The sequence below is a fragment of the Contarinia nasturtii genome, unplaced genomic scaffold (assembly GCF_009176525.2).
Source record: "Contarinia nasturtii isolate CC-2019 unplaced genomic scaffold, AAFC_CNas_1.1 Cnas_scaffold_187, whole genome shotgun sequence".
In the NCBI taxonomy this organism is placed as follows: Eukaryota; Metazoa; Arthropoda; class Insecta; order Diptera; family Cecidomyiidae; genus Contarinia; species Contarinia nasturtii.
Window position 1 is genome coordinate 8,456,214 of NW_022197544.1, and position 26,971 is coordinate 8,483,184.

The window sequence follows — 26,971 nt, forward strand, 5'->3', positions numbered from 1 at the left end:
TTATTTCAATAAATAAATTTGTGAATTATAATTGGCTGTTTTATTTTTCAATTACGGCTTATGAAGGTCGAAAATCATGAGTATCTATGTAATTTATTCTCCACTTATACAATTGAAAAACCGCTTTTTTTTCTTCAAGACTGTAAAAATAAAAATGCATTAAATATAAAAGTAAATATTCTCCAATTAAATATTCCAATTTCTGTCCTTTATCGTCCGATAATGACACGGAATGTTTATAATCATTTTACATAATTTTCCATTCAAATTACACACGAATAAAATTATTAATCAAATTTTTGAATTTTTCTCAGTCGATCGGTTGACTCTGCTCAAAGCAAAACTATGGAATAAAATAAAATACTTTGCTTTATATAATAATGGTAAAATCATTTTACAATAAATCCAAGCATTAAATTGTACAATAAAAATTTGTGGTCTCTACACTTGGCAAAATGTAACGTCTTAAAAACTTGATGTATAATATTATTATGCACTGTTCGATCGACAAATTGGCAATTTGTTTGTTCTGAAACGTTTTCATGTTAGCGTATCGATTTCTTCCTGCGTCAATCTAGATAAAACAATTTTGAATTTTTTTACTGTAAATTCTCCATTCGAAAAACCCACTTTCTGTGGAATATCCATTGTGTTATATGATGGAATATAATTAGCATTCATATCCATTTCAATTTCTACATTTGGTTTGATGATCATTTCGTCTTTTGTCTCATTCGATATCTTTCGCTTTTTCGCTCGTGGTTCAATATCACAGTCATCGCATATAAATTTCTCGGTTTTTAAACAGCATTCATGAATGCCATTTGATCCACATGAATCACATGTCACCATAGGGCTTTCACATTGTGATAATTTACAATAATTTGCCGTGCATACTATGGGCACAAATGATTGCTGGAAATTAAATTGTTGCATTAAACTACCGAATGTGACATGTGTTTTAAAGTTTTAATTACCTGTTCAAAATTGTAGAATTCCGAATCCTCCCAAACGGCATCTCTGTAATATTCAATAACATTTATTAGAGAAGGGTCGCAGAAACTAATTGACATTTCAAACGATCATCTATTGAATTACCTTTCAGGAATGAAGATGCCACGTTTTTTCAGCCAATCACAAAATGTTTTGGTGTCATTGCACAATGGACATTTCGAATGATAAGCGCCCGCAATTAGAACACTCTTTTGAATGCAGAATTTGTGAAGCCAAGACTTGGACCGGCAGCATGGTGTCTGAAGCGATTGTATGATATTGTACTCGCCCATCGGTTCATTACAAATAACACATTCATCACGATGGTCATGAGGCATTGTTGACTTTTTGATGCCATGATGTGTGTTACAAAATGATAAATGCTGATCAAAAAATTCAAAGCGACAGTCATTCTGAATGGCACACGGCAAATGGAATGCTTTTCTACATTTTCTATCGCAACAGCTAATGTTGGCGCCGCCTTTCTTGCAAAAAGTACATCGCTGAAAAACATATGAAATTGATTAAATTTACATGATTTTTGTTTGGTGTTTTATTGAATCGTACATATATTTTGGATCGTTGTGCTTCTTTTTTAATGTCTTTCGGCAAAAATCCTTGGATTCCTTCGTCATCATCACCATTTTGTTCACAGCATCCGCTCAGCAGCTAAAAATGAAAAAAAAATCCGAGTCTAACAATTATTAATATTTATCTTTTAGCAAACGTGTTACATTCGCATTTACAGACAGTCAAACGATGTTTATCGTTCGATTGATAGAAAAATGTCTACATTCAATCAAATATCGTTCAAAAATTTGTCTTACCACACAAAAATGATGCACAGTTACGTCTTCGAATGTGATTTTTTCACCTAATTGATAAACATCTTCGATATCTTGTTTACACATTATGCATTTCTCGTTTGTAGACATTTTGAGTATAAAAATATTGATTTTTCTGACCGATGCTTTCTGATTTCCATATAATATTTTTAATTGCACTTCTTTGAGATGTTTGCTCAATTTTCGTACTTTTGCACATTTGATAATGAGTTCCAAATTCCATGTCATTTGCTTTCTGTACGAAAATGACACCACTACATTGCAATGAACAATCAATACACACAAATCTGTTGATATTAAGCATTCGAAAAAAAGTGCACAAAATCAATATTTGTAAGATGTAACACATCTGTCAATTACATCAACCAATTCACAAACACATTCAAATCGTGCGATTATATCGTTTTCGTCTACGCTTACGTAGTTGTGTGTTTGTGTTCATTTTGGAGAACCACTTGACCGCTCGCAAATTGTATAAATAAATCGCAAGCAATTTCTCCGATTATTCAGTATTCAAAAATCGAACGTTGTCAAATTGCCGAATTTTGATTGCATTCATATAAACTGCAAATTCGCGTCCGACTGAGTTCAGGAATGCTGAAATAGTTGGTGCTCTTGCATTTTAATACATTTCAATTGGATGGTGAGATCCTTTTGTTTTCATATTCACACTTCGATCGATTGCCAATTCCACTTCTTCATCTTTCCATATTTCAATGACGTAGTCCACTTAAAGTACCTCATTCCAGTTGTAACTGTAAACAAATAACCAAATCTTCTTTTTGACGTACGTCTCTTGTAAGTTCGATTCTTGAGGTAAGAATTTTTTGTCCTTTGCTTCAATTTGATGTTTCTTGATAGCGTGCCAGAAAATACATTTATGCTTTATGTAATCATGTTATACCAAAAGTACTCCTTCACACTGTGAACTGGGTGAAAATTCCTTAAAATAAATGATGAAAAAACGATCTGCGAATGAAATGCTCAAGAAATCAAGACTCCAGAATCTGAATTTATTTTTAATCTTTCACAGTTATAAGTTGATTACAAATCGATAATAAAGCCAAACATAGGCGCTATTTAATTCGTGTGCTGTGTGTAACACCGTGTAAGGAATATCATAGCCTACTATTATTTTCTTCATTTGAATGTGAGTACGAGAGAGATGTAGAAAATAACGCACAACACGCACAAACGCATTTAAACGAGTTAAATCGCGCCTACGAATAGCGGCTATGAAATAGCAGACGCTATATCCATAGCTCAAACCTAATGTCTGCAAAAAATTGAAGAATTTTTGTTTCAGTTTTAAAAATGTTGATTCTACTATTGTGTTACTAACCATTATGTCAATTATCGTTGTGAATTGATGCGAAAGTCTAGGTTTAAAAACCGTTAGACACATTTGTTCCAGCCAATAACCAACTTCACGACATTAGTCAACAAGTGGCCAGTATCTTCAAAATTCATTTTCAACAAGTGGTTATTTGACGAAGCAAAGTTTTTGTCGATTTTCAGTACTAGTTTTTACGGTGGTCTATTCTTATTCGATTTTCCGTTCACTTTTCGATCATAGATGATGACGTAAAAATTTTTAGGGGGGGGGGGGTGATGGCAAAATTCTGTAGGGGGTTCCTGGAAAAATCCATGGGGGGTCCCTGACGATGTCAACAATTTGTACGAAATGAGGATAAAATCGTTTTTTTTTTTGGAAGTCACTTTTTTGGCGAAAATCTCTAGCAAATCGAAAGAATTTTCTCGGCCAAAAAAAAAGTGAAGAGCAACAAAAAAAATGGTCCTCCCAAAATTGTTGAGGGTTCCTAAAAATATTTTAGGGGGGGTCATCCGACCCCTAGGAACCCTCGTCATCACCTATGCTTTCCGATTGTTTGAATCTCTTGAGCGGTTAATATAATTGGTTTTGTGTTCGAGCATCAAACAAGGAAAATGAAAATCTAAAAAAGGTAATGCTATTTTAAGGATATTTTTCATTTTATTTCGAAAAACTATCGTTGAATTGTGAAATAATTGATAAATACATATAATACATTCGAGTGCATATTGGTTTGCTATGGATTATAAATCAACAAGGATTGTTGTTTTGAATTCGCAAAAACCCTAAGGCGTTTTGGCCAGTGGTTTTAATTCAAACTCAATGCATGCGTGTGATGTCAAAGCTGACAAAATGAATATAAGTCATTGTAACAGAAATCGACCAACCACTTCCATGCGACGGGCTAATTTGAATATTCAATTTATCATAAATGGCACAAAAGAATAATCGCAACAATCGAACAAGCGGCAGCACCAAATGTGCGACTGTATACATCAGCAGCAGCAAAAACAGCGGCGGGAATCACATGCGTTCACATGCATACGCATACACATGCGAATCAACTCTTTTTTTTCCACTCTCTCTCTCTGTCTCTGGATTTTTCAAATTTAAAATGAAATGTAATCAAAATAATCACATACTTAGTTGGTATGAGGCATGTGGTACCATCAAATGCGTGCGTTTATTTGTTTGTGTGCGGCAATACGAGTGAGAGTAGAGTACATAGAACGCGAATGCGATTAATGTATGGCGGTTATTTAACACGGTCTCTGTCTCTCACTCTCTCTCTCTCTCTCTCTGAAAAAAATTGATGTAGATATTATTGTGTCGGCATACTGTGTGTACTCGAACATCGATACGAGAGCCGCTATATTCAGATTATATACATACATGCACACGCTCAACGCGCGTAAACTGAGAGCAAGAGAACGACGGAAAAGAGTGGCAGGAGAGTGAGTAGTTGGGCAAGCATTCGGCTTAAACAGGAGAAGGAAACAGAGTGAGACAAAACCAGACGAGAGAGGAAAAAAAACAACAACAACAGATTAATACACAAATGAATACACGACCGAAGAAAATACTTATTAAGCATATTCATTGAATGGTTGGCTCTTTTTTTATTTTGTTGTGATTATTAGAAGTGAGCGCACGGTCGTGTACGCGTTGAAGAGCAAACTATTTGATTTGAAGAAATGATTCCTTGATTTATTTATCGTCGGCGAGATAGAATTGATCGATCAGTGTGTGGACAATCGAAACGACCATAAATAGATAACAACATTTCGATCGATCAGGATCGATTTGGTAAAGGACAATAAGAGTGATTGATAAGGATTTCGATGCATGTACAATTGTGTGTTGTTGTACATGCACCAAAAAATTCTACCGCGAAAATTCAAATTTTAAACATCGACGACACGAGATCAAGGAAATCCATCTTTATACTTGAACTCTTTTTGGACAAATAACACAAATTTTCACCTTCATTTTATGGGAAAATTACAAAGTTAGAAGAAAAAAATTTACAGTTTGAACAATTTGGTGCAAAAAGTAAGTGACATTCATTGATTGAGTGATTTAGTTGGATCATACAACGACTATTTTTTTAACCACTTTTTGTGTATTGACCTAAAATTGATGAGGATGATTTTTATTTTAAAAAAAGAATGTTTAATCCCATTTGAGAGAAAAAAATTGATTACTGGAATAAAAGGATAAATCGATACGATTGAAGTGACAGCATTAAATAATCAACAAGTAAATTGATTTTCGAATGTAACAAAGAAAGTGTTGTGATTGTTACGTATCTTTTGAGAAATATTTTGGTGTTTATGTGTGTGTATCGTTTGGAGACAATTTTTCGATCACAAATACTATTCCGAAAAAGAGTTGACAAAAGAAACTAACAAAAGATCTACGGTAACGGCGTAAACAGCAAGCAGCTGAATTGACAAAGAACGTGCAACACTTTTCCGCATTTGCAATCAAAAAGCAAGAGAGAAACGCACTGAAAGCGAAAAAAAAAACACATTAAAAAAAGGAGAAATAGATCTACAGGCCTAAATACACGAATCAAAAAAAAATTCTCAATCCTTTCACCGAATTCGGGGATTTCATTTTTCGCTGTGGATATATATAACCCTCATTTTTCCTGAACCGAATGGTATGTGTGTTCAATGTTTAATTTTACATTTCAAAATAATAATAATAAAAAATAAAATAAAAAAAAGCCGAACCGATGAAGAGTGTAGAAAAAAGAGCGAACTGTGTGTGCGCTTTATTGTTTGAGAGCTCTCATCATTATATATTTTCAGGATTTTATTTGGTTGTGTGTTAAAAACTTTAGAATTTCGAATTCACAATAACACATGCACACACAAATCGAGCGTGTTGTATTTTTGTGTATCGTTTCACCACCGAATTGCATGAAATTTGATTTTGTCTGCGTCCCGATGATATAATCTATATATATGTATGGACTGCAGGCGATATATGTCAGTGTGTTTGTGCTTGTGTTGCGAGCAAAAGAGCGAGAGAGAGCGATCGAGTAAAATATACACCACCCGAAAAAATACGGGAAAAATCTTCACCAAAAAGTGTTCTTTTTTCCATAGAAACCCTTTGAAATTCGCTTGGATGAATTTTGTGCATAAAATCACTCACATATACATGCAAGCACGCTTGTACACACCAGGCAACGACCAGAACATCAAAAGACGGGAGCAAAGCAGTCATCATAACACTATTGAAGAAAAATGACATGAAAAAAACGATATATTATGCACAAAAATAATACAATTTTGTATACAATTTGCCGTTTTGAGCGATGATTATGCGAGCACGCGCACGCTCGTCACTCTATCTCATTCTGGCGCGCATCGATTCGTGTGCTATGTTGTGTGCGCGACCGACAATACTTCCCATAAAAATCGATGCACAGCGGCAAACTAGGTTTTTAAATTAACAACAAAATGTGCGCTGGGCATTATAAATGTTTAAAATATATTATTCAAGTGCTTGAATAAATGAGGAAAAAAATGTAGGGAAAAAGGCAGGGAACTGAAATTACTTGTAACATGTTTAGGTTTGAAATTTGTTTTGAAGCGCAGAGGCGCGCTGCATCACATAGTCAATACACTCAATCCGGAATTCAGTCACTTTTCTCTTTTTTTGGCGATTTAGTATTGTTTGATGAGACGACTGAAGTGATGTCGTTTCGGTCATATTGAAAATTATGTATTAATATTAATAATGCATATGTTATACTTTTTTCGCTTCATAATCCTTTTTTTCGTAAAACCTGTTCCGGAACATAAAACCAAATAAGTGAGTTTGTGACGGGGTTCACTTTTTTTATGCTCAAACATCATTTTGCAACTTCCTCTTCAATTTGTTGTTCAGTATTGTATAAAAAATGTTATGTAAAATCCAAATTTCGAATGTTTTTTTTTTACTCGAATCAAAACAAAATGATTCCGATCGATTGACAATGAGCCACATTTTGAGCGTGCCAAAGTGTAATGCAAAATCAAATCATATCACGTACAATGACAGTTGTAATTTTTTTAATTGCGCACAGTGACTATTACCAAAAAAAATTCGAACCGTATCACATAAATGGCATTTGGAAAAGTAGTTGCACGGCCGATTTCCGTTCGAAAACCCACGAAAACTAACAAAGAAAGAAGAAACAGCACCAAAAACAATCAATGCCAATTAGAATATTTAGTTTAGTGAAGAAATAAATGACAGACAAACTAGAGACACACAGAAATTCAAAGGAAGAAAAACCAACAACAACAACATCAAAATGATGGTGAACGGTTGTGATGTGAGCTGTTTACTTGAAATGAAATATTAAATGAGAAATTATTCAGTTTTTTTTATTATTATTATTATTTTAGTTGTCATTTAAATTGATTTCCGGAATGAAATATATGGTCTTCATAACAGTATACTTTTTTTTTTTTGAGTTTTTGTGCCTGCACATACAAACAAACTCTTTCCACTTGAATATGATGAATACAATATATATATTATATATGTATAAATTATGATCGTTTTGTTTTCATTCATTAGAAAATGTGTAAACAATTTCGGATTTGAAGAAAACCATGGTTTTTACGATAGAATTCGCTTCCCGCGTTTCGATCACCAAATATGAATCGGTAATTCTCTTGTGGCAACGAATGGCATACACATTCTTTGCGTACTCTTTGTCCGTGAGCCGATTTACTAAAATTAAACGAAAACCAAAAAAAAAATGCTCAACCAAAACAAAAACAAAATGAAGACAAGAAAAGAGGAAAACAAAAATATCGAATCACGAAGATACATATACGAATCATTAATTTCGATCGTACGAATAAAAAGGTGCTTAGAAGCATAAAACTATGCCGTTTAATTCAAGTTAAATACAAATAATACGGACAAATAATTGTTCAATGCCAAATTCACAAATATGTATTGAACATTCATAAATTGTTTTCTCAATTTTTAATTGCGTTCGAATCGAATGCAAAGCAAATTAAATTAAACGAACCAAGAAAATACGAGTGTAACAAATAATAAACAAATCATCACAATCAACCGAAAAGAAAAGAAGAAAAAAAAAATACAAAGAAATTGTTCAACATATTAAGTGAAGCGCGAGTGAGGCACATGCACACACACACATTTGTGTGTCCACTTTGTTCGGGTGTTATCCCCAGAAAAAAAAATTGGAATTCATCGCAACGAAGTGCACAAATAGACAAGACACCGAGATAGAGAGAAAGAGAAATAATACCGACTTTCGTGCATTTATTTGAGTGCGCGCGATAAAAAGTCAATTGTTTCGTTTTTTTTCTCTCAATATAATATTTTTTTCATTTTGCTAGCCAAACTCATTAATTTCAGTTTGGCGTTTCGCTCTCTCACTACCTATTTTACAAAACGTACGTTTTCCGAACGAATCGCTTTTCAATATACGCCTATAAGATATCAAGATGACAAACGACGACGACGACGACGACGACGACGACGACGACGACGACGACGATGACAATGCATGACAATGTGTGGCTCATTTTAATTCCAACAATTTTTAATTATTCCGATCAGATAATTTTGATTTATCCATATTTTGAATTGTACAAAAATGTACTTCTAAAAATTCCAAAATAAGAAAAACTCATAAATTAAGAATATATGCTGTTTTTTTTTTCTTCTTTCGTCTTTTTTCTCTGTCTTTGTTTAACACACATTCAATATTAGTGCGCATTTAAATAATTTCCATTGAGGCATACATTCATTTTGTCTATGTGTCATTCAATCAATAAACGAAATTATGGGTTTTTATGTATGCACGTATGACATCGTTGCTTGATTCCATGTGATTGACGCGGTGCCCTATTTGGATATTCAACCGAATTATTTTTGGTTGAAATGCTAATTGAAATGATTTGATTTGTAGACAAAAAAAAAACAGCAAAAACATCCCAACTTGTAGCGCTTCGTTCTGGACTCATTCAATTACAATCGGAGATCAATAAATAACATTTTATTTTCCTGCTACAACAACATAAGCACATTCACACCGAAAAATCAGTATCCAGAAATTTCGTCCGATGAAGTATCCATAATTTTCGGTGTTCATCATTTTGGTTCATGGAGTTGCTAACTCAAAGATTCGATCACGTAATAGTTAGTTAAGGAAATGCTTATTTTTTTTTTCGAAGTAAAGAAAACACCGTACACTACACAAATGTGTGTACATGTGTTGAAAGAAATATTAATTCCACAAATTGAAGAGAACAGAGAAAAAAAAACTGCAACAAATATTGTGCTCAATTGAGTTTCAACAAATAATTGAATAAAACAAAAAAAATTATCATATGGAAATGGGCATCGCCTTTTTTTCGTCAATTACGTCACTTGTACCTAACATGGATTTATAGAATTTGCTGACAGGCTTCAGAATGAATACAGAAGAGGAAAAAACACTGAGCGCACAATTGCTCTAGAATGCTACGAAAAGCAGTAAACAATTACCGTGCAAACATTCAATTTATGCCACAGAAAAGAGAAATACACAAGAAAAAGGAAAAAAACAGACATTGAATGACAGACAGGGTGTAAAAGAACCTTTGGCCATTTTCAATGTTATTATCGCATAGTATGCTAACTGGTTGGTAAAATCAGGAACGTTTTCTTCCACTGCATTCGCAACGGGAAAACATTTCGCAATTATGTGTGATAAAGTGATTGAAGAATTTTTTGTGTATGTGGTGTTTTTTTTTTTGTTTTTTTCTACTGAAAAATCACGAATTAATAACTATGTACTAACGAGATATGTGCGCATCTATTTTTCAGTTAATTTTCGCGACTTTCAAATGCTTGCTAAACAAAAATTTGTGCTGAAATACGCTTTTTGTTTCCTAAATGACTTTGAAGCGTAAGAATAACTGAGAAAACTGAACCCAGAACCTTCAAAATATGTGATCACACAAGTGATCTACATAGAGATATAATATATATTAATTAATATACCCGAAGTCGTGAATTTTTATGCTCTCTGTGAGACGAGAGAATAACACACAATTGGTGGAAAGAATGAAAAAAGAAGAGTCCCACATCATAAACGAAATCAACAAATTCAACATGCAAGAAATTCTTCATCATTTTAACCTTTTTAAAAACAATTGGCTTTAATCTGTTTGAATTTGGTGCAGAGAGTAGCACAAAACAAAAACTACATTAACACGATTATTGGTGTATAAAAACCACATCATCGTACAAAACTTTTATTCGAGAATTTTGTGTGTTTTTACTCTCTGTGTGTGTCTTCTCTTGATTCCGCCGGTCGGTCGATTGGTCGTTTGGATTGATGTGTGTTGATCAGAGTGAGATAGAAGGAGAAAATAAATACAATGGGCAACAATAACCAGCATCCAAGATGAGTAAATGCGAAGTACATCAATGACGATGATTATGAAAAACGAGAACTATCTGACAAAAATTCGTTTCGAATCCATCAACACGAAAAATGAACAAATCCATCGAAAATGAAAACACTATAAAACCATTTTTTTACACAAAATAAGATACACACACGCACTACATGCATGCACACCCTCTCAGACGGCACTTATTCACTTTTGATTCGGTCGTGGTCTTGTGTGTGTAAGTATGTGTTTTTTTCTTCTTTTCGGGTGGTTTTTTGTATGTTTTTTTTTCTCGTTAATTCCTTCTTAATCAGTTGGTTTTTCTGTGCTCGGGCTAAGAGATCGAAATTGAAGAGTAAAGAAAAAAAGGTCAAACGTTGATTTTTCAACCTGATTGAATGCGCATCGAAATAATAATAATTCAACATGATTTCACTCTCCTTGATTTATTTGTATTCCATTGAAATTTACATCAACCAGATTAGAACTGAAAAAATGATTGACAACTAAAATATTATGGTATTGTCTATGCGTTGTATCCTTATTCTTCCACATAATTGATTTCGAGTTCGAAGCACTCAGACAACGACCGATCCAAGCAATTGAAAGCATTTCTTGAAATTATTTCTCTTCGGTGCTTCTCTCTCCCTCTCTCTCTCTCTCTCTCTCTCTCTCTCTCTCTGTTCCGTCTTTTTATTTTATTATTTCTATGTTTTTAACGAAATATGCATGAAAAATGTGTGAGCATTTGAGAAAGCGTCTCCTTTTATATTTAATAGTATTTATTCATCTTTTATGATTATATTCTTGCATTCTTTTCCTCATTTAACGCAATTTTTGTATATGTGTGTTGCGCTCGAGCGCGATCTTTCCTATCTCATACGTTAAAAAAATACAGTCTTTTTTTGTTATTATTTTATCGCACGGTATGACTTGTGCGCGCATCATTTCTATCTCTTTTTATCTTGCTCTTACTTGTGTCGCATCCGATCGTTTCGCTATAGAACAAATCAACGGCCAACAAACAATAACAAAAACAACAACGAAGACAACGACAACAATAGCAATAAGTGCTCAATAAATTCCATGTGAAGAATATGAATATAATTTTTATTAATGCAAAAGAACCGAAACGAGAAATATGATGTATGTACGAATGTGAGTACTATTACGAAAAAGAGTCAATTCAAGAAATATATACATGGGCAAACTATTTAAATGATGAACACGGTTTTTTTTTATTCGTGTGTGTTTAGTTGTATTTCAAATGCTTGTTTCACACTGAAAAAAAAATCGAGTGAGTTAGCAATATGTTGGAGTTGGTGTGTATGTGTGATGTGTCTTTTGCTTTTGATATTTTCTGAAGTCTCGATTTATATTTTCATGCATTTATATATGGAGTATATTCTCTCACTTCAATCGACACGATATGGAACATCATGCACACACGCATTTGAAAACGCGCGTCGCTTTTTTTTTGGGAAGCCAAATAACACGACAACATATACAACGAATTGAAAATGTTGAATATTTCTCTTTTATTTATCGTATTATTATTTTTTTGTCATTCTGTCTTCGTCATTTTCTCCTGAAAATTACTTTGATTGTTTTCACATCGGTACATGCATAATCATGGCCCATACTTTTTATTACTCGATTCGACTTTGTCGTTTTTATTTATATTAAAATGTAAGTCAAAAATTGTAAACAATAAACAAGCAGAAAAGAGAAAAATATGAGGTGAAACATCATAAAAATCGTTTACAATCCGATGCTATTGTTTTCGGATACGGTTTTTTAGTGTTTATCAGTGCTGTCAATTTGTTTCTGCGAATCGTCTTCGATTCGACATATGTAAATGTAGTTTTGGAATTGTAAAAAAATGATGAAAACCAACTGCAAAAAAGAAACATTGATGAATTGTACGACTCCAACGCTGATCTCGATTTGGACTTTAAAGTGTATAGACATATAGAAATCTTACAAGAATCAATGATGAATCGACTATTTTTAACTGACTGACTAATAATTCATATTGCAATTGTCTTTGTACCAATTGATTTTGATTTAATCTGAATACGATGTATTTTTGTTTCTTTTTTCACTGAAAAGTTCTACTCGATCAAATTGGCAACGCCAATTGTTTTCCAAATAGCAAAATAAAACCGTACGAAAAATTTGCAAAAAAAAAATACACCACACGCTTGCAAAATAGCTCGGATTCAATCGCATTGTAATGTCAAATCAACATATCACACCATTCCGTACAATTGGCGATAATTGGCCATTTTCTGATGTTTTCCAATGCAAAAATTAGCACAAACATCTTTTCACTCGAAAATCCATGTAAAATAACACCGAACGAGAGTGTTAAATCCTCGATTAAAGATGATGTGATGTGGCTGAACATTGTCTTCTTACATCATTCACGGCCGCTGTCAGTGATGGGATGATTTTCATAATTTATTTAAAATGCACAACAATTTTCGATAAACTGTGAATTCACTTAAATATGCTATTCTTCGTATTTTTCAAATTTACATGTATTCTTTCACATCTCGAAACAATTTTTATTATTATACATATAGTATTTCTCTTTCGCGCGCGGTCTCCATTCTCAATCTACTAATGATTGAGATTTTTTTTTATTTACCTATTCGTCTTGTGCATTCCATCAAAATCGGTGATCGGGTTCAGGAAAAAATGTCGCATTTCTTTTGTTCAAAATCTTTGAACTAAAAGACGGGATCACGGAAAAGTATCATATTTTGGTGCCGACACAGCACACAAAAAAACGCATCGATTAATAATGATCAAAATAGTGAAAATAACAAATGAAAAAAAAATCGAGAAAAAAATATATTCACACGTTCTCTTCGGTGCATGCATATACGGTGCAGCGACATTACGTCTACCACCTTTTTTTACCCGAAATGTAAAATGATGACGGCAAACGTGTGAAAAGGATAAGGTTTTGTGTGTGTATGTATGCATTTATGCACACAGGGGCTTGAAACACACCGATGAGCAAAACGGAAATAATAAGAATCGGTAATGATGCAAGAGTCGACGTTGACGTGGTGCACCTTTCTAGCATTCCAGTAGTGCGATTACCAAAAGAAAAGAAGATTAATTGTTATTAATGCTAAATGATACTTTTTTTTGGCTTCGTCGTCTCTTGTTGTCAACTGTTGCACTCGGATTTTGCAAGTGGGGTTAAACTATCGAACGGCTCTTTCGTATTGCATTTATTTATTATTGGGAAAAAATATGATCGATTGGAATGAAGTCCATTTTTTTCGGAATCGTTTTTTGATACGCTTTTTTTTTGCTGCGGCGCAGTTTGAACGGCATATCAAAATTGAGAGTTTAAAGACAATTAGATTGTTTTAAACAGAGAATGAGAGTTTACACAATGTGTATATATATATTTTCGTTTTCAAAAAGAAATTGAATCGATGGAAGAAATCATTAATTTATTTAGAAAATCGATGAAAAAAAAAAACAATACGAGCCGAAAGAAGTAAATATTAAATGTAATAAACGTCAAAACAACGCAACGTATTATTTGATTACAGTCGAATAATTCATGTAAAATCGCTTTTTTGGCAAAATATCAATATTATCGAAACTTATACATGGTGTGTTTTTTTATATATACAATTGGTTACATTGTTGCCGCTCGGGGTAAACAAAAGATTAAGTGTGAAAAATTCGGATTTTTCTTTTCGAACGATAATAATAAAATTTATTTTTTGAAACTCATGAAATTCCTTATAGATTTGTTCCGCGAACATTGTCATCGTTTTTGGCCGATGATTCTGATATGAAATTTTTTTTTCGTATCATTTATTATATATACAAAAATGTCAATGCTGAAAAGGTGGCTGTATTCAATTTAAAAACAGTTTTTTTATTCAAACAAAACAAAAAAAAAAAACCAGTGAGAAAAACATGCCATCGAAAGGCCAATCAAAATGTGAATGAAGGAAATTCTCTCACGTGCCCATCATTCGCCTAAATCGATAATTTCAGTGCATTCAGCTTATTTTTGAATTAGAAAGAGAAAAAGAGATAAGAGACATTAAAATCGAGAACCTTGTGATAAATGCACACATAAACGAAACAAAATCATTGCAACTAAACACTGAAAAATTCATCAAATATCGTACCGAAAAATTCAATCGAAATGAGACCAAAACCAAATACACACAAATCTAATAATAATGATGTACACACGGCAATCGAATTGACTTTTGCAATGATCAACACTGAAGAACTAAAATAGCGAACATAAACAACAATATTTGCGCTGAGAAACGACGAAAAAAAAAACAGCACACAAAACAACACTCAAATAAAAACGGCGAAAGGTGAATCACTGTGTATCATCAACGGTAACAAACGACAACGATCGAATCGATTGCATTTTTAACACAAAGTCATTTCAACACATTTCAGCGAATATTTTTAGCGAATTTTGTTTTTGTATTTGTTCTTGTTTTCTTTTCTTCAATTGATTTTTTTATTTCAACAACAAAATGCCGAATTCGCATCGCTTTTTCGAAATTTCAACTATAGCCGCTGCTATTCTATTAATTGTAGCCGATGCTTAGCGATAAAAAGAAAATCAATTCACGAAATTCGTTGAATATTACTATTGTGATGGCTTTGAACAAGTGCCAATTGATTTGAATATTTGCAATGTGTGTGAGATACACACAATCGTTTGATAATGCTTCTTTTTTCGACTTTTTTTATTTCATTTCGATTAAATTCTGTTTCACGTAATTTTTCGTCGCTTTTCGCCAAATACTTTTTTTTGTTTCGATTCACCACCAATACAAAATAACTACATCAGCGCACATATACGCATGCATAAATGACAAATCAATGCTTATCGACAACAACACAAACAAATTAAAATTCAATGAAATTGTTTTTTTTTTTACTGTGTATCACAAACGGTGATTGAAATTCGATTTCGTGAATTTCAGTCGATTTTATTTGATATTTTTTTCTTCATTATGCGATCGAACGATAGAAAAAAAAGATCGATTACGAATTTTGTATCGAATCAATCGATTGTAAGAGTTGCAAGTCAAATTTCCCATCGAATCGGTTCAAGTTTCTGGTGCGGAGTGTGTGTGTTTGTATCGAATACTGAAAAAAATGAATAATAAAATAATAGTGAAAACGAACGGTGTAATTTAAATAGGCTAGTGCTTGAGTAATTCCCTGTTTTACAAGGATCTCATCAGATTCGTGAAAACTGGGTAGAGAAAAGAAAATGGTCCAGTAAATTAATCACTTGTGATTCAATTTCAAATTCTCTCAATTTTAAGAAATTCAATACTTTCCTGCATGAAAAAAGAAAACCGTTTTATCAATAAATTTCATTTTTTTTTCTTTCAATTAGAATCAAAGCCAGCAAAGTGGAAACTTACTGAAAAACTCAACAACAACGACGACGTTCACATTGATCAGTGTGATTTAGTGAGAAAAGAGGAGAGCAAATAGAGATATATAGAATGAATCGAGGCGATATATTGGCTAAATTACAATCAACATCGGCAGCTGAGACGCGCACACTGTCAATAACCGATGTTGCCATTCAAAATAAAAGCGATACAACAAACGCATTAAATGTATTCGATGCACAATCCGTATTTAAATTGATTTCAAGTGCAAGCGATTTAGAGCATCGCTTCGATTTAGACAACGATTTTGATAGTACAAAAAATAACAATACAGCAACAGCGCAACAATCGTACTTTGACATGCATGCAACGATAAAAAATAAACGAAAAAATTTTAAACCACGCAATGCAACGGCTGTTGAAGAGATCACGACTGCGACAACAGCCGCAAATACAGCTGCCGCCGTCGAACCGTCACTCACTGACCAGCTCATTCTCAATTTGATGATGCAAAATAAAATGAAACAAATTCAACAAGAACTGCATCAAGGACAATTGAAACGATGGAACGACATTGACAACGGCAGTAAACTTGACCAGCAAACCAGTGTATCGAGCGACCGCATCAATTCCAACAACAATGAATCATGCAACATTCTTAAATCACCACCTAGCTCACCATTGGCCAATGGTCATGGCACAAGTGGCGGTAAGTGTCGCATAATACAGGAGACTTTCTTTCGTCTAGTTTTTGAAACTTAGAAAGCAGAAAGAAACTTAGAACAAAGAGGAAATGAAAATACATTAGTCGAATTTTTTTTGCTATTTGAGATTCAAAAATTTTAAGAATCGATAATAAGATAGAAGAATATTACAAAAATCGTTATCTACTAATATTTACAGAAAACGCATACAATGCCGTTCAAGATTTACTCTCCGTTTATGGTTTGACGATGTCACCACATGATATAGTGGACGCATTTAATAAAAGAAACGAAGCGGCTGCATCGATTCGTGATCTAGCGAATAACCGTGAGTATTGCATTTTTCTTTTCCACTGCAACCATTAATCGATTTAAGTTTTTTTAACGTTGCATCTTCTTTGGTAAAATTGACTGCTTGCTGATTTTCCCATGGTATGATAGTCAGTTGCGTATTTTTTTTTTTCATTCGAAAGAAAAACAAATGAAAGTGAAAACGGCTGTTTCCTCTAAAGAGTGTCTTCTTCATATTGGTAAAGAAGAGTCGCTTACAAAGTAAAAATTGCATATGTTTTCACAAAATTCAATTGAACCTTTCCGAAATTCTGACTGAAAATAGATAGATAGTCAAAAGAAAATGAAACTTAAAAAAAAGAGAGCTAGCGAGAAAGCAGTGAGAGATACATAAAACAGATAAGGTCGTGTATGCTTCGTAATACTTTTTGCACTCTTGAAATTTCATTATATCATATTTGTTTAGTGTGGAAAACATTGAGACTCGAGTAATCGTTTGGCCTTTTTTTACTCTATCGTTCCCTTCGTTTTGATGTGGAAAGAAATAATATCGAAGAAAAATCCAGCGAAAAAAAAATGCGAGAATTGTGAGAAAGATCTCTTTGGTTCATCGTTTTCTATTGTTTGTGTTGGATAATTTATATAATTTAATGAAAACGAAGGACATAGGTTAGAAATATTAAGGTTAAATGATTCACCCTTATTCACCCTTGAACGGTATGGTTTTATTGCTTGAATTGCTTGCGTGTGGAAATGTGTCCCTTCATCTCTGTCTTCTCTTTTCTTATTCGCATCTTATGCGCTGTGCAATTTCATCCCATTTTCATTTCGATCGGATTAAGTGTCGGCCAGAATGAGAATATAAAACTACCATATGAGCCTGTATAATGGTTCAATTCACAGGCACAGAAAATTGCGTAATTCCGATGATGAGTTTCGCTCTCTCTCTCTCTCTCTTTCTCTTCTCATTTAGTCTCGGGTGTCGCTTCGCATGTGTATGAGTGCAAGAGTTCATCAATAGCTATTCGATCAGGTTATCTTTTTAACATTTATTTTTTTTGGCTGCGTGTGTTGATTTCTGTTTTTTTTCTCGGTTTCGAATCCTTTTTTCCGTACTTCTTTTAAATGTGGTTAAAGTTTTTCATCTTTTTGCTTTATTTCGATGTTCGTGTGTCACGTTTAGATTTCCCGTCTGTTGCATTTTGTGTGCAAAAGGGGTTCAATAATACACAACATCGTTAAATTTAGCTAATAGCATTTGATTTTTTTTCATTTCTTTTCGGGGTTTCGTCGGATTCGATTTGTTTCCACTCATTTTTTTTGGTTGGAATATTCACATCGAAAATAGTAAACATAACGCGAGGCTGTCTTCCGCTGGTAAGAAAAGAGAAAATCGAGAAAACAAAAGACATGCCAGGCAATACGGAAATATTTTCATTTGCCCGTTGTCGTTTTATGTGTGTACATATTTTGGGGTTAGAAAAAAAATATCATTTATTTTAGTGTCTCATTACGTGCACATATATTTTATATGGTTTTGATGCATCAAATGCCTGCCAGCACGATTACTTTTTTCGGCATTCGATCGTTTTTTCTTCTTCTTTTTTCGTTCTGGAAAATGAAATTTTTATATTCGTGTGACAGTTTTTCGTTTTCACATAGGACGAAAAAAAAAGTTGTCAATAACATAATTTTAACCCGTCCATTTGAAATTGGAAACACGAACCGAAACAAACACCAGACGAATTTTTATTCAATTTTATCGATTTGCAAAGCCAAAAGCAAATAAATTTCGCCTCGAGGCTGGAAATTTAACTTAAAATAACTATCTAACTATCTTCTTCAGTTTTTTTTTTCTTTTTTGAGAACATACGTCTCTTTTGTTCCGTTCAGGAAATCTCAGTTACTTCTGAAAAAATCCGGTAATGTTACGTTTTCAGCATAAAAAAAATTATGCTCAAAATACGAAGCAAATAAACGACTTTAACGGAACCTCAATGATGATTTAGTTGTTCTTGACTTCTTCTTTTGAATAAAAAATGCCACTACGGCGACTTATTAACGAGTTTGACTCGAGGAAAAGTAAGTGGCAGGTAGTGGTGCGAAAACGGTCACAACTTCGTACAAAAGGTAATATAATATCACATAAAAGAAAAAAAAATGAAATTAAACTATCGCCGAGCGCTGTAAATCAGCCATTGAGCCGTTTTTCAGTTAAAAACTACAACAATACAATAATGACCGAATCAAGTTTTTTCGCCGTTGACGGCAAACATTTGGTTGACAGTTCACATTCGCAGGTAAATTTCGACGACTTATATGAATATTTTTGATACAGTTTCGTATACCGCACACGCATCCTCTTTCAATATCATTCAACCGAAGTTGTTATGTTCAACAAATAAATGGAATCATTGTCTTATTTGTTGTCTTGCGCATGATATGGATTCAGTAGCAATAAATTTACCTGATGCCAATGTCAACGGTTTTATTCACTTAACAAATGAAATGATTTTCAACATATTTTCATCAAAATAACTGTAAATTTATGCGACCATCATAAATATGAACAATTTTCCAATGAAAAAAATACTGAATGCCATGAGAGAAAGAGAAAGCGAAAGATAACTCGATGAAAGATGCATTTCCAATTCGTATGCAGAAAGCAAAAGAATGTTTAATGTATCGTCATTACATTTGTATTTCAAATCTTTTGGGTGCATTTCCAAAACTGATTTTCTCATAATAAATTACTTGCTTGAAAATGGATTGTATTTCGTCTTCTTAGGTCTTTTTTCTGCTTTACAGAGGATTCTCTGCAGGCACGTACTGTCTGATAGCATCACATCGACACAATTTTACCATAGGGGTTAAATGATGCATCTTACGCTAAATTTAGTGTACACATAACTTCTGATACTCTCACTCTTTTGTATTGTGCTAAAAAAAATTGTACCCAAATTTCGTTTCTCTGTTTTGCTTTGTAAGTTTACATTATGCATCTTTCCCTTATTGTGCGCACCGCACTCCGGAAAACAAAAATCTTCAAAAACTCTTTTCACATTTTTAGAGACGAACGAAAGAATCAGAACTCGTACGATGAAAATCAGAGTAATGCACTCACTGTGCATGTAAAGGGGCAAATGTCGAAGTCAGTGGTGTGCATGTGCATTTTAAGATTTATGTGTAGCACAACACATCTCACCCGTCATCATCGAATGCGACGACGACGATGACGACGACGATTGCCATTATATACGACTCAAAAGGATACCAAAATTCAATTATTTTTCGGTGTTTTTTTTTTGTCGTGAACTATTTAAACTTTGTATTACCTTTCATCTTTTACCTTTTACCTCGATTCAAAATTCCCATAATACACAAGACCCTTTGGAATGATTTTCAGCGAAAATAATAACAACAATTTTTTTTTTTATAACAACAACACAAGTCGAGCGAAAGAAAGAGAGACTTTCTTTTTATCTTTACGGTTTTTTACCCAATTTTCATGCGAAGCATCATTCGACAAAATATTGTCATCGCTGTACATCTTTCTCTTTCTTTTTTTATTATTGATTATTCATCTGTATGCTTCACCTTTTGATACTTTCCAAATTACTGTCTTTCTCTTACACAGTGTCAGTCTATTTAGACGAAGTTTCACCAGCGTAGAGATCAATCTTTTTTTTTGCGATAAAAAGATAATTTTCTTTCGAAAGTTGTTCGTAACAAAATAATTTGATTGGGATATGGGGATGGTAGTCAAAACGGTAAATTGAACTTCAATAAAAATAGACAATAACTAGAAAAAAAATTCTTAATTTTTATCTTGATTTTTTGCGATAAAATGTCTTGAAATTGTTTGTTCCCGTTGGCTGGATGTCTTCAATATGCTCTTGTTTGTTTTAAGTTCAATCAATGAGATCCTTTTTTTATTCGAAAACGCGAAACATTAAGCCACTTTTCTCACTGCACCAATAAATCAGAAGTATTGGAAACATTTAAATGAATTTCAAACTTCTTCATTCTTCAAACTTTTCATTTCCCAGCCGTATCACATTTGTTTCTTTACCTTTGCATAAAATATTTTCCATCATAAGTGTCGTTAAAAAGCCGTTTGTGAATACAAGAGAAAAAAAAGTAACCGAATATTTTTTTTGTATCCTCTGTCGTTAAGATGTTAATGTCATGTAAAATGTCAGTAGCGCGATATGTAAACTAAATAATTTTTGAAGCACAATATTTCGAAGAGAAGAAAAAACACCACGAACGTTGAAAAATTATTCATGTTTGTATTGCAATAAAAAAAACAGAAAGACGAAAACCATTAGCGAGACTTCTTGATCAATGCTCACCCCATTGGTTGCCCGGTGGTTTTTTCCTTCTCTCCCGTGGTAATTTTCAGTCCAGGTAGAAGATGTTGAGATTTTCGACCGAAGACTAATACAAAGATGAAAAATCATTTATTTATGTACGCTCGAAACGAAACAAACAAAAAATAAATCAAAGAAATATATCTTTTCTATTTTTGTACAGTGGCGATGCGGCGCAAAAATGCGTCTATGATGAATCATTTTTCCCCGTTTGCAATAAAAAAAATACACACATTTTGAAATTGAAATAAACAGTTGAATACACATAAAAATTCACCTCTTTTTCGCTTTCTCTCTCATATCTACCTCGTTTTCTTCGTCAATATTTTTTTTCGTGTGTTGCTGTTAACCGATTCCTTCCCGTATGTATGTGCAATATGATGAAATCGATAGTTAGGTAATAAACGTGGTGCACCTTTTATTTTGTTTTCATTTTTTGAATTTATGTTTTCTCTCTTTCCCTCATTTTTTTTGTTGTAATATTTTCTTCTTCTCTAACTTTCCTTCCATTTCACCGTTTCTTCCATTCATTTCATTCTTTCGATAGTTGTTACTCTCATCTGCACTGTCAGCGAGCGTACCCTTTCGAAGCGCGGAACAGGCAACAGAGAAAAAAAAGGATTAAGGTTAAAAATGCAAACATAAAAACCGATTTCAAATGTTGCACGCTCAATTCCTTTTTTTTAGTTTTCTTCTCATTTCTCTCTCTCTCTCTCTCTCTCTCTCTCTCTCTCTTGGTAATCGCGAAGGAATCACGAACAGCATAACAACTGAATTGAAAATAATAGCCGAGCGTGTGAGAGAGAGACGAAAATCAAATAAAAATGCAAAAAGAGAACGGAAAGATGTAATAATAGTAATAGTTATAAATAAAAGCCGGTAACCCGGTGAAAATGTGGTGATCAAAAATTATTATTACTTGAATAAAAAAAATACCGAAAAGAAAATAAGCGAACGGAACGCACATGTGACCTGCGAGGAAGCAAACATAATGGCAAAAGGTTAGGCATCGGTTTAGAGGGCAATACGGATGATGTACACCGGGCCATAGCCTTTCGTAACCCATCTAACCATTATCCAGCATGCAATTTAACTTAGACGCCGTCTATCTCGCTTACTCAACGCAACATCCGAATTCACGTGTCTATCCGAAGAAATTCTGTTTTGGGTGAAAAACTAAAGTTCGACAAACAAAGATCGGGTTAACTTCATTTCATTCGTGTATTTTACACGAAACGACTGAAGCAAAATCTGCAAACTTTTTGTGTAAAAAAACACACGACATTCTTTGTTTTTGATGTGTCTTAAACACAATTGAAAATGCCGTTTTTTGTCTTCTTTTTCTTTCCACCCGTTCGTTGCTTTTGTTTACATCATTCATGAAATGTTCAGTCTTGACAATACAAATGTCGAAATGAGAAAAAATGCGATAAGATGCGATTCGAGATAGGGTTAAAATCATGGAAAATTGGTAAAAATTGAAGAGATGCACATCAATCGATTATTACATTGACAGCTTCAAATCGATTCACATAAAAAATTCGATTCCGAGTCATGTAACGTTGCCATCCATAAAATCCATTGTAATATATGTGTAAAAAAAAGGGGTTTTCTTCAACGGAATTTCCAATATCTTTGATTCGATTTCACTGTCGGGTGGAAATGAATGTGAGATTTAAAAAAAACACTGAGCTCTGAGATTAAAAAGTAGAAAGATTGCTTCTGTTTACCTCAATTGCACAACTGTTTGATTTGTCGTCAACTGCTGTTGATGCGCGCATATCAATGAGTTCATGGATTTGTTTTTGTATCTTTTGCCTGTGGAAAAAAAACCATTCCACAAAAAAACTCCAACATCGCTTGTGATGTGAAATGATAAATTATCTCATTCGCTTCAATTCCCAGTCATCGGTCGTCGTTATACACGATTTAAGTCATTTTTTTTGTGTGTTGGTTCGACCAAAGAATTTTCGATGTATTCTCATTACCTTCAAATACTTACGATTTTTTTTGGATATGCGCTTCAAATTAAAATAAAAAGCCGTTTTCTATTATTATCTATTACAACTTTGATGTGCTTGAATATTTTGTAGCATTTTTTCATTTCAATAATAATTTTTTTTTCTCCTCTCTGGATCTTTTACAAAACGAAACACGAAAACAAAAGCACCAATAGCAGTCAAAGAGAGAAGAAAAAAATATTATTGTAAATAGCTATTATGAATTTACCTGAAAGCGATGTGAGATTTAATATGAGAGCGAAAGAGACGGTTGGCGTACATATTTTCAAGGAGATAAAATGATAGAGCAAACAGAATGAAAAGCAATCAAATTCATCACACGGCATTAATAAAGTGATTTTTTACCCGATGTTTCTTCTCGTTCTCCTCACTCGTCTTCACCGTACCATTGATACACACACACACAAAAGTGACAGGCAGCCAAACTAATATTAAATGTACGTAATAATGTAATGTGTACGGTATTTTTTTCTATTTCGTTATTTCTAATATAAAATATTATTTGGAAATATTCAAATGATCATGTGCACAGATTGAGATTTTGTGTTTTTGCTTGCCACAGAGATCTTAATTCGTTTGACGATGCTATTTGTTGTAGTTGTTGTTGTTGTCTTTTTTTTCACTGTGTCGTTGTTTCGAATTTCGACCATCTAATTGCCGTTGTGAATGGATTCCATTTGATTTGATTTGTTTGTTGGTAAATTCAACGGGTTTCAAATAATTTCGGGCCATTTTTTTCGTTTGAGCGCACATTCTCTGAATCTCCTTGTAAAAATAATTAATTTAACCATTCAATATTTCGAAAATGAGGGATCCGGTTCGAATTTTATTTTCAATTATGTACAGTTGAGTTGGATTTTTTTCATAACTGGCATTCAACTAAAGCACGAATGCCAACCAGTATCCAAAATATTGATGATTGAAAGATAGAAAAAAAAAACAAGTTTTTAGTTGAATATTCAATTGTTTTTTTTAGTCATTACTTCCTACTGATATTCAGATTTGAAGTTTTTTTAGCCATTATCGGAGTACATTCAACTCAACTCTTTGAAACTCTAAAAAGACGCCAAAGAGAAAGAAAGGATAAATGCAAAGTAGCACGTAATATGTTCCTCTAGTCTTCATTCCATAATTATCTGTCGGAGTGGTCCTTGAATAAATTTCAAACTTTTCTGACATTTTCAGCAATTTCGTTCATTTCCATTCATAAAATTCCCCACTTTGCATCTAAATCAAAAAAATAAGTTAAATTTGTTTCATAAAAATCCAAAAAATGTCATCCAATAAAAAGTCCACAAAGAATGGATTGTTGATTCATTCGTCACGAGTTTCATAAATCATAAATCATAAATCCAATTAATTGAGCTAACTCAATCGAAATATTCACTCTAAAGTGGTTTCTAAGTAAAATCACCGTGAAACATCATACGAAAAAAAATATATATGAGACACATATCGCAATGAATTAAATCCGCTGAAAGTCGGAATGCCAATGGAATGAGAAAAAAACGAAGAAATCAACAAAAATTATGTCGAAAACAACTAAGAATGCTGGTTAAAGTCTATATCACTTGGTCGGCCGAAAAGAACTAGATTAAATGGGCTTTGAATGATGGTCGGTATATGTGTAAATGTAATCATTTCTCGAGCCTTTTGTCAAACAAACCGTGTATGATCTCTTTCGGTAAAAATGCCGAGTGAGTGAGATAGAAGCCTATAGAGAGAATTTAAAAAAACGGTCAAATATTTGTAATTATTTGAATTTTTCGAAATGATTAAATGGTTATCCGTCAAATAGATGGAGAAATACTATTTAAATTTTATTTATTTCAATTTGAATCTTTTGTTGTCAATGAATTCATATATATTGGATCAAATGCTCGCACACACTCCATTACGTTTTCGGATAATAGTTAAATTATTTTTTTCCATTGTTTCCACATTGCTGGTGTGTTCGCTTGTTGCTTAGTGGCGTTTTCTTTCCCTCGACTTCTCTCGCTCATGATTTCATGGATCCCCAAAGTGCGCAATCACTTGTAATATGAATATATATTTCAATATTTCAATCAAAATCAACGTGATTTTTTTTGTATTTACTCGAGTTTGCTCGTTCATGCTTTCTCGCTCGTCCATTTCATTACCTCGTTTTATTAGTTGAATACGGCAATAGCCGTGCACTGCTTGCTTTTTATTCCACAATTTATTCGATTGCTTGTGTTTATTGTTTTCGATTCGCCGCAAATTTGTTTTTGTTGCTTCTCACTCACCCGGCCGCTTTTGGTTCTCGTCATATGAGCTTGACGAATAAAGCAATTTATTAATTTTTGTTGCATTTATTCAACATGTTTCACACATCTACTGTGGCCATTTATGTGTACGACCGTTTTTCATGATTTGATCACAACATTTTTGTATATTTTTTTTTCGTTCGTTCAGGGATCCTTTCGCTATCTATTTAACATTGTCGAATACATACTTGCGTCGCTTATTTTTTTGTTTCGGGTGTTTGTTGCTTTCCGTAAATTTGTTTGATTATTATTTTTGCCATCATTTTCGGGTCAAACTTAAATTTGTCCGTCAATTCAACTGAAATGATTAAATATACAAGCGCAAACTATCATTTCAAGTGAAGAAAAAAATATCAGTAAAGATGTATAGGAATTCATGCATATAGTATATTAGGAAATATGTAGTCAATTTAAGTATCCAATATATATATTTATAAGCTCTCTGTCTTTCGGTTTTACTCACAATTTACATCTCTTGTTTGGCATATTTTTTTCGTCTCTTTCTCTTGGATAGAGTAGAGAGAAGTAAAAAAAAACCACGTAACGAGCAAAGAGCATTCATTATACAGGAAAAAAAACAAGACCTCACTCGATCGCTTCGAGCAATTTTTAAATTATTTTTCATCGAAAAAAAGCAGCAACAACGGCAGCAGCAGCGCAGACATTCAAAGCGCTCTATGTTACACACAAAAAAGGCAAATATACAGTTTTGACTCTTTTTTTTGTTTCATGATATTATTCATAATAATAAATAATATTTCAGATTTCTTTCGGATTTTTTTCCATTTGTTTTTTTTCTTATGTGCGTCAAATAGATTGTCCATCGGGTTTCGATAGACATCAAGATATGTCCGAATATTTTTGCCATAACCGGTCAATTTAATGAATATATATTTCTTTAGTGAATGGCATTTTTTTTCTCGACCAAAAACTCACTAATACTCTCTGATTGTGTGGTGCTGTTGTTGTTTTTTTTTGTATATATTGTTGATTTAAATACACCGTTTCTATTTGACCGCATGAATTTTGCTCGTAAACACTCCCCAATGGCACCAAAAAACCAATCAAATTCCATGAAATTTACATGGAAATTCGGCTTGCTGATCGGTTGACCAATAAACACACAATCTCTTTGATTGACGACGATTCGTAAACATATTTAGCGTAAAATAAACGCTGATTTTGTTTGAAGGATTTTATTCTTCTCTCGTATTTTTAATGATGATCACATCGATCACCTTTCAAAGTGTAAATATCAATGTGATATTTCTAGCGA

General features: G+C 33.3%; 3 protein-coding genes across 4 annotated transcripts in view; 1 reads left to right on the forward strand and 2 right to left on the reverse strand.

Annotated features, from left to right (window-relative positions):
* LOC116352054 overlaps positions 1–26,971 on the reverse strand; it is a 587,314-nt gene that overhangs the window by 225,130 nt on the left and 335,213 nt on the right. The window lies entirely within an intron of this gene.
* On the reverse strand, positions 352–2,130 carry LOC116352080 (PHD finger protein 7-like). The gene is made up of 5 exons (XM_031784367.1): positions 1,821–2,130; positions 1,561–1,662; positions 1,099–1,496; positions 978–1,020; positions 352–915 (listed from the first exon to the last, which is right to left on the reverse strand). Exons 1-5 carry the CDS (start codon positions 2,064–2,066, stop codon positions 541–543), a joined length of 1,164 nt encoding a protein of 387 aa, XP_031640227.1. The 5' UTR covers positions 2,067–2,130; the 3' UTR covers positions 352–540.
* LOC116352044 overlaps positions 4,814–26,971 on the forward strand; it is a 37,934-nt gene continuing 15,776 nt past the window's right edge. The window contains exons 1-3 of one of the 2 annotated variants that reach the window (XM_031784284.1): positions 4,814–5,836; positions 16,018–16,727; positions 16,922–17,050. In XM_031784284.1, coding sequence (XP_031640144.1) covers positions 16,130–16,727; positions 16,922–17,050 — 727 coding nt within the window. In that variant the 5' untranslated portion in view covers positions 4,814–5,836; positions 16,018–16,129. Of the gene's footprint in view, positions 5,837–15,830; positions 15,892–16,017; positions 16,728–16,921; positions 17,051–26,971 lie in introns of those variants that run through there. The other variant, XM_031784285.1, reaches the window with a different exon arrangement.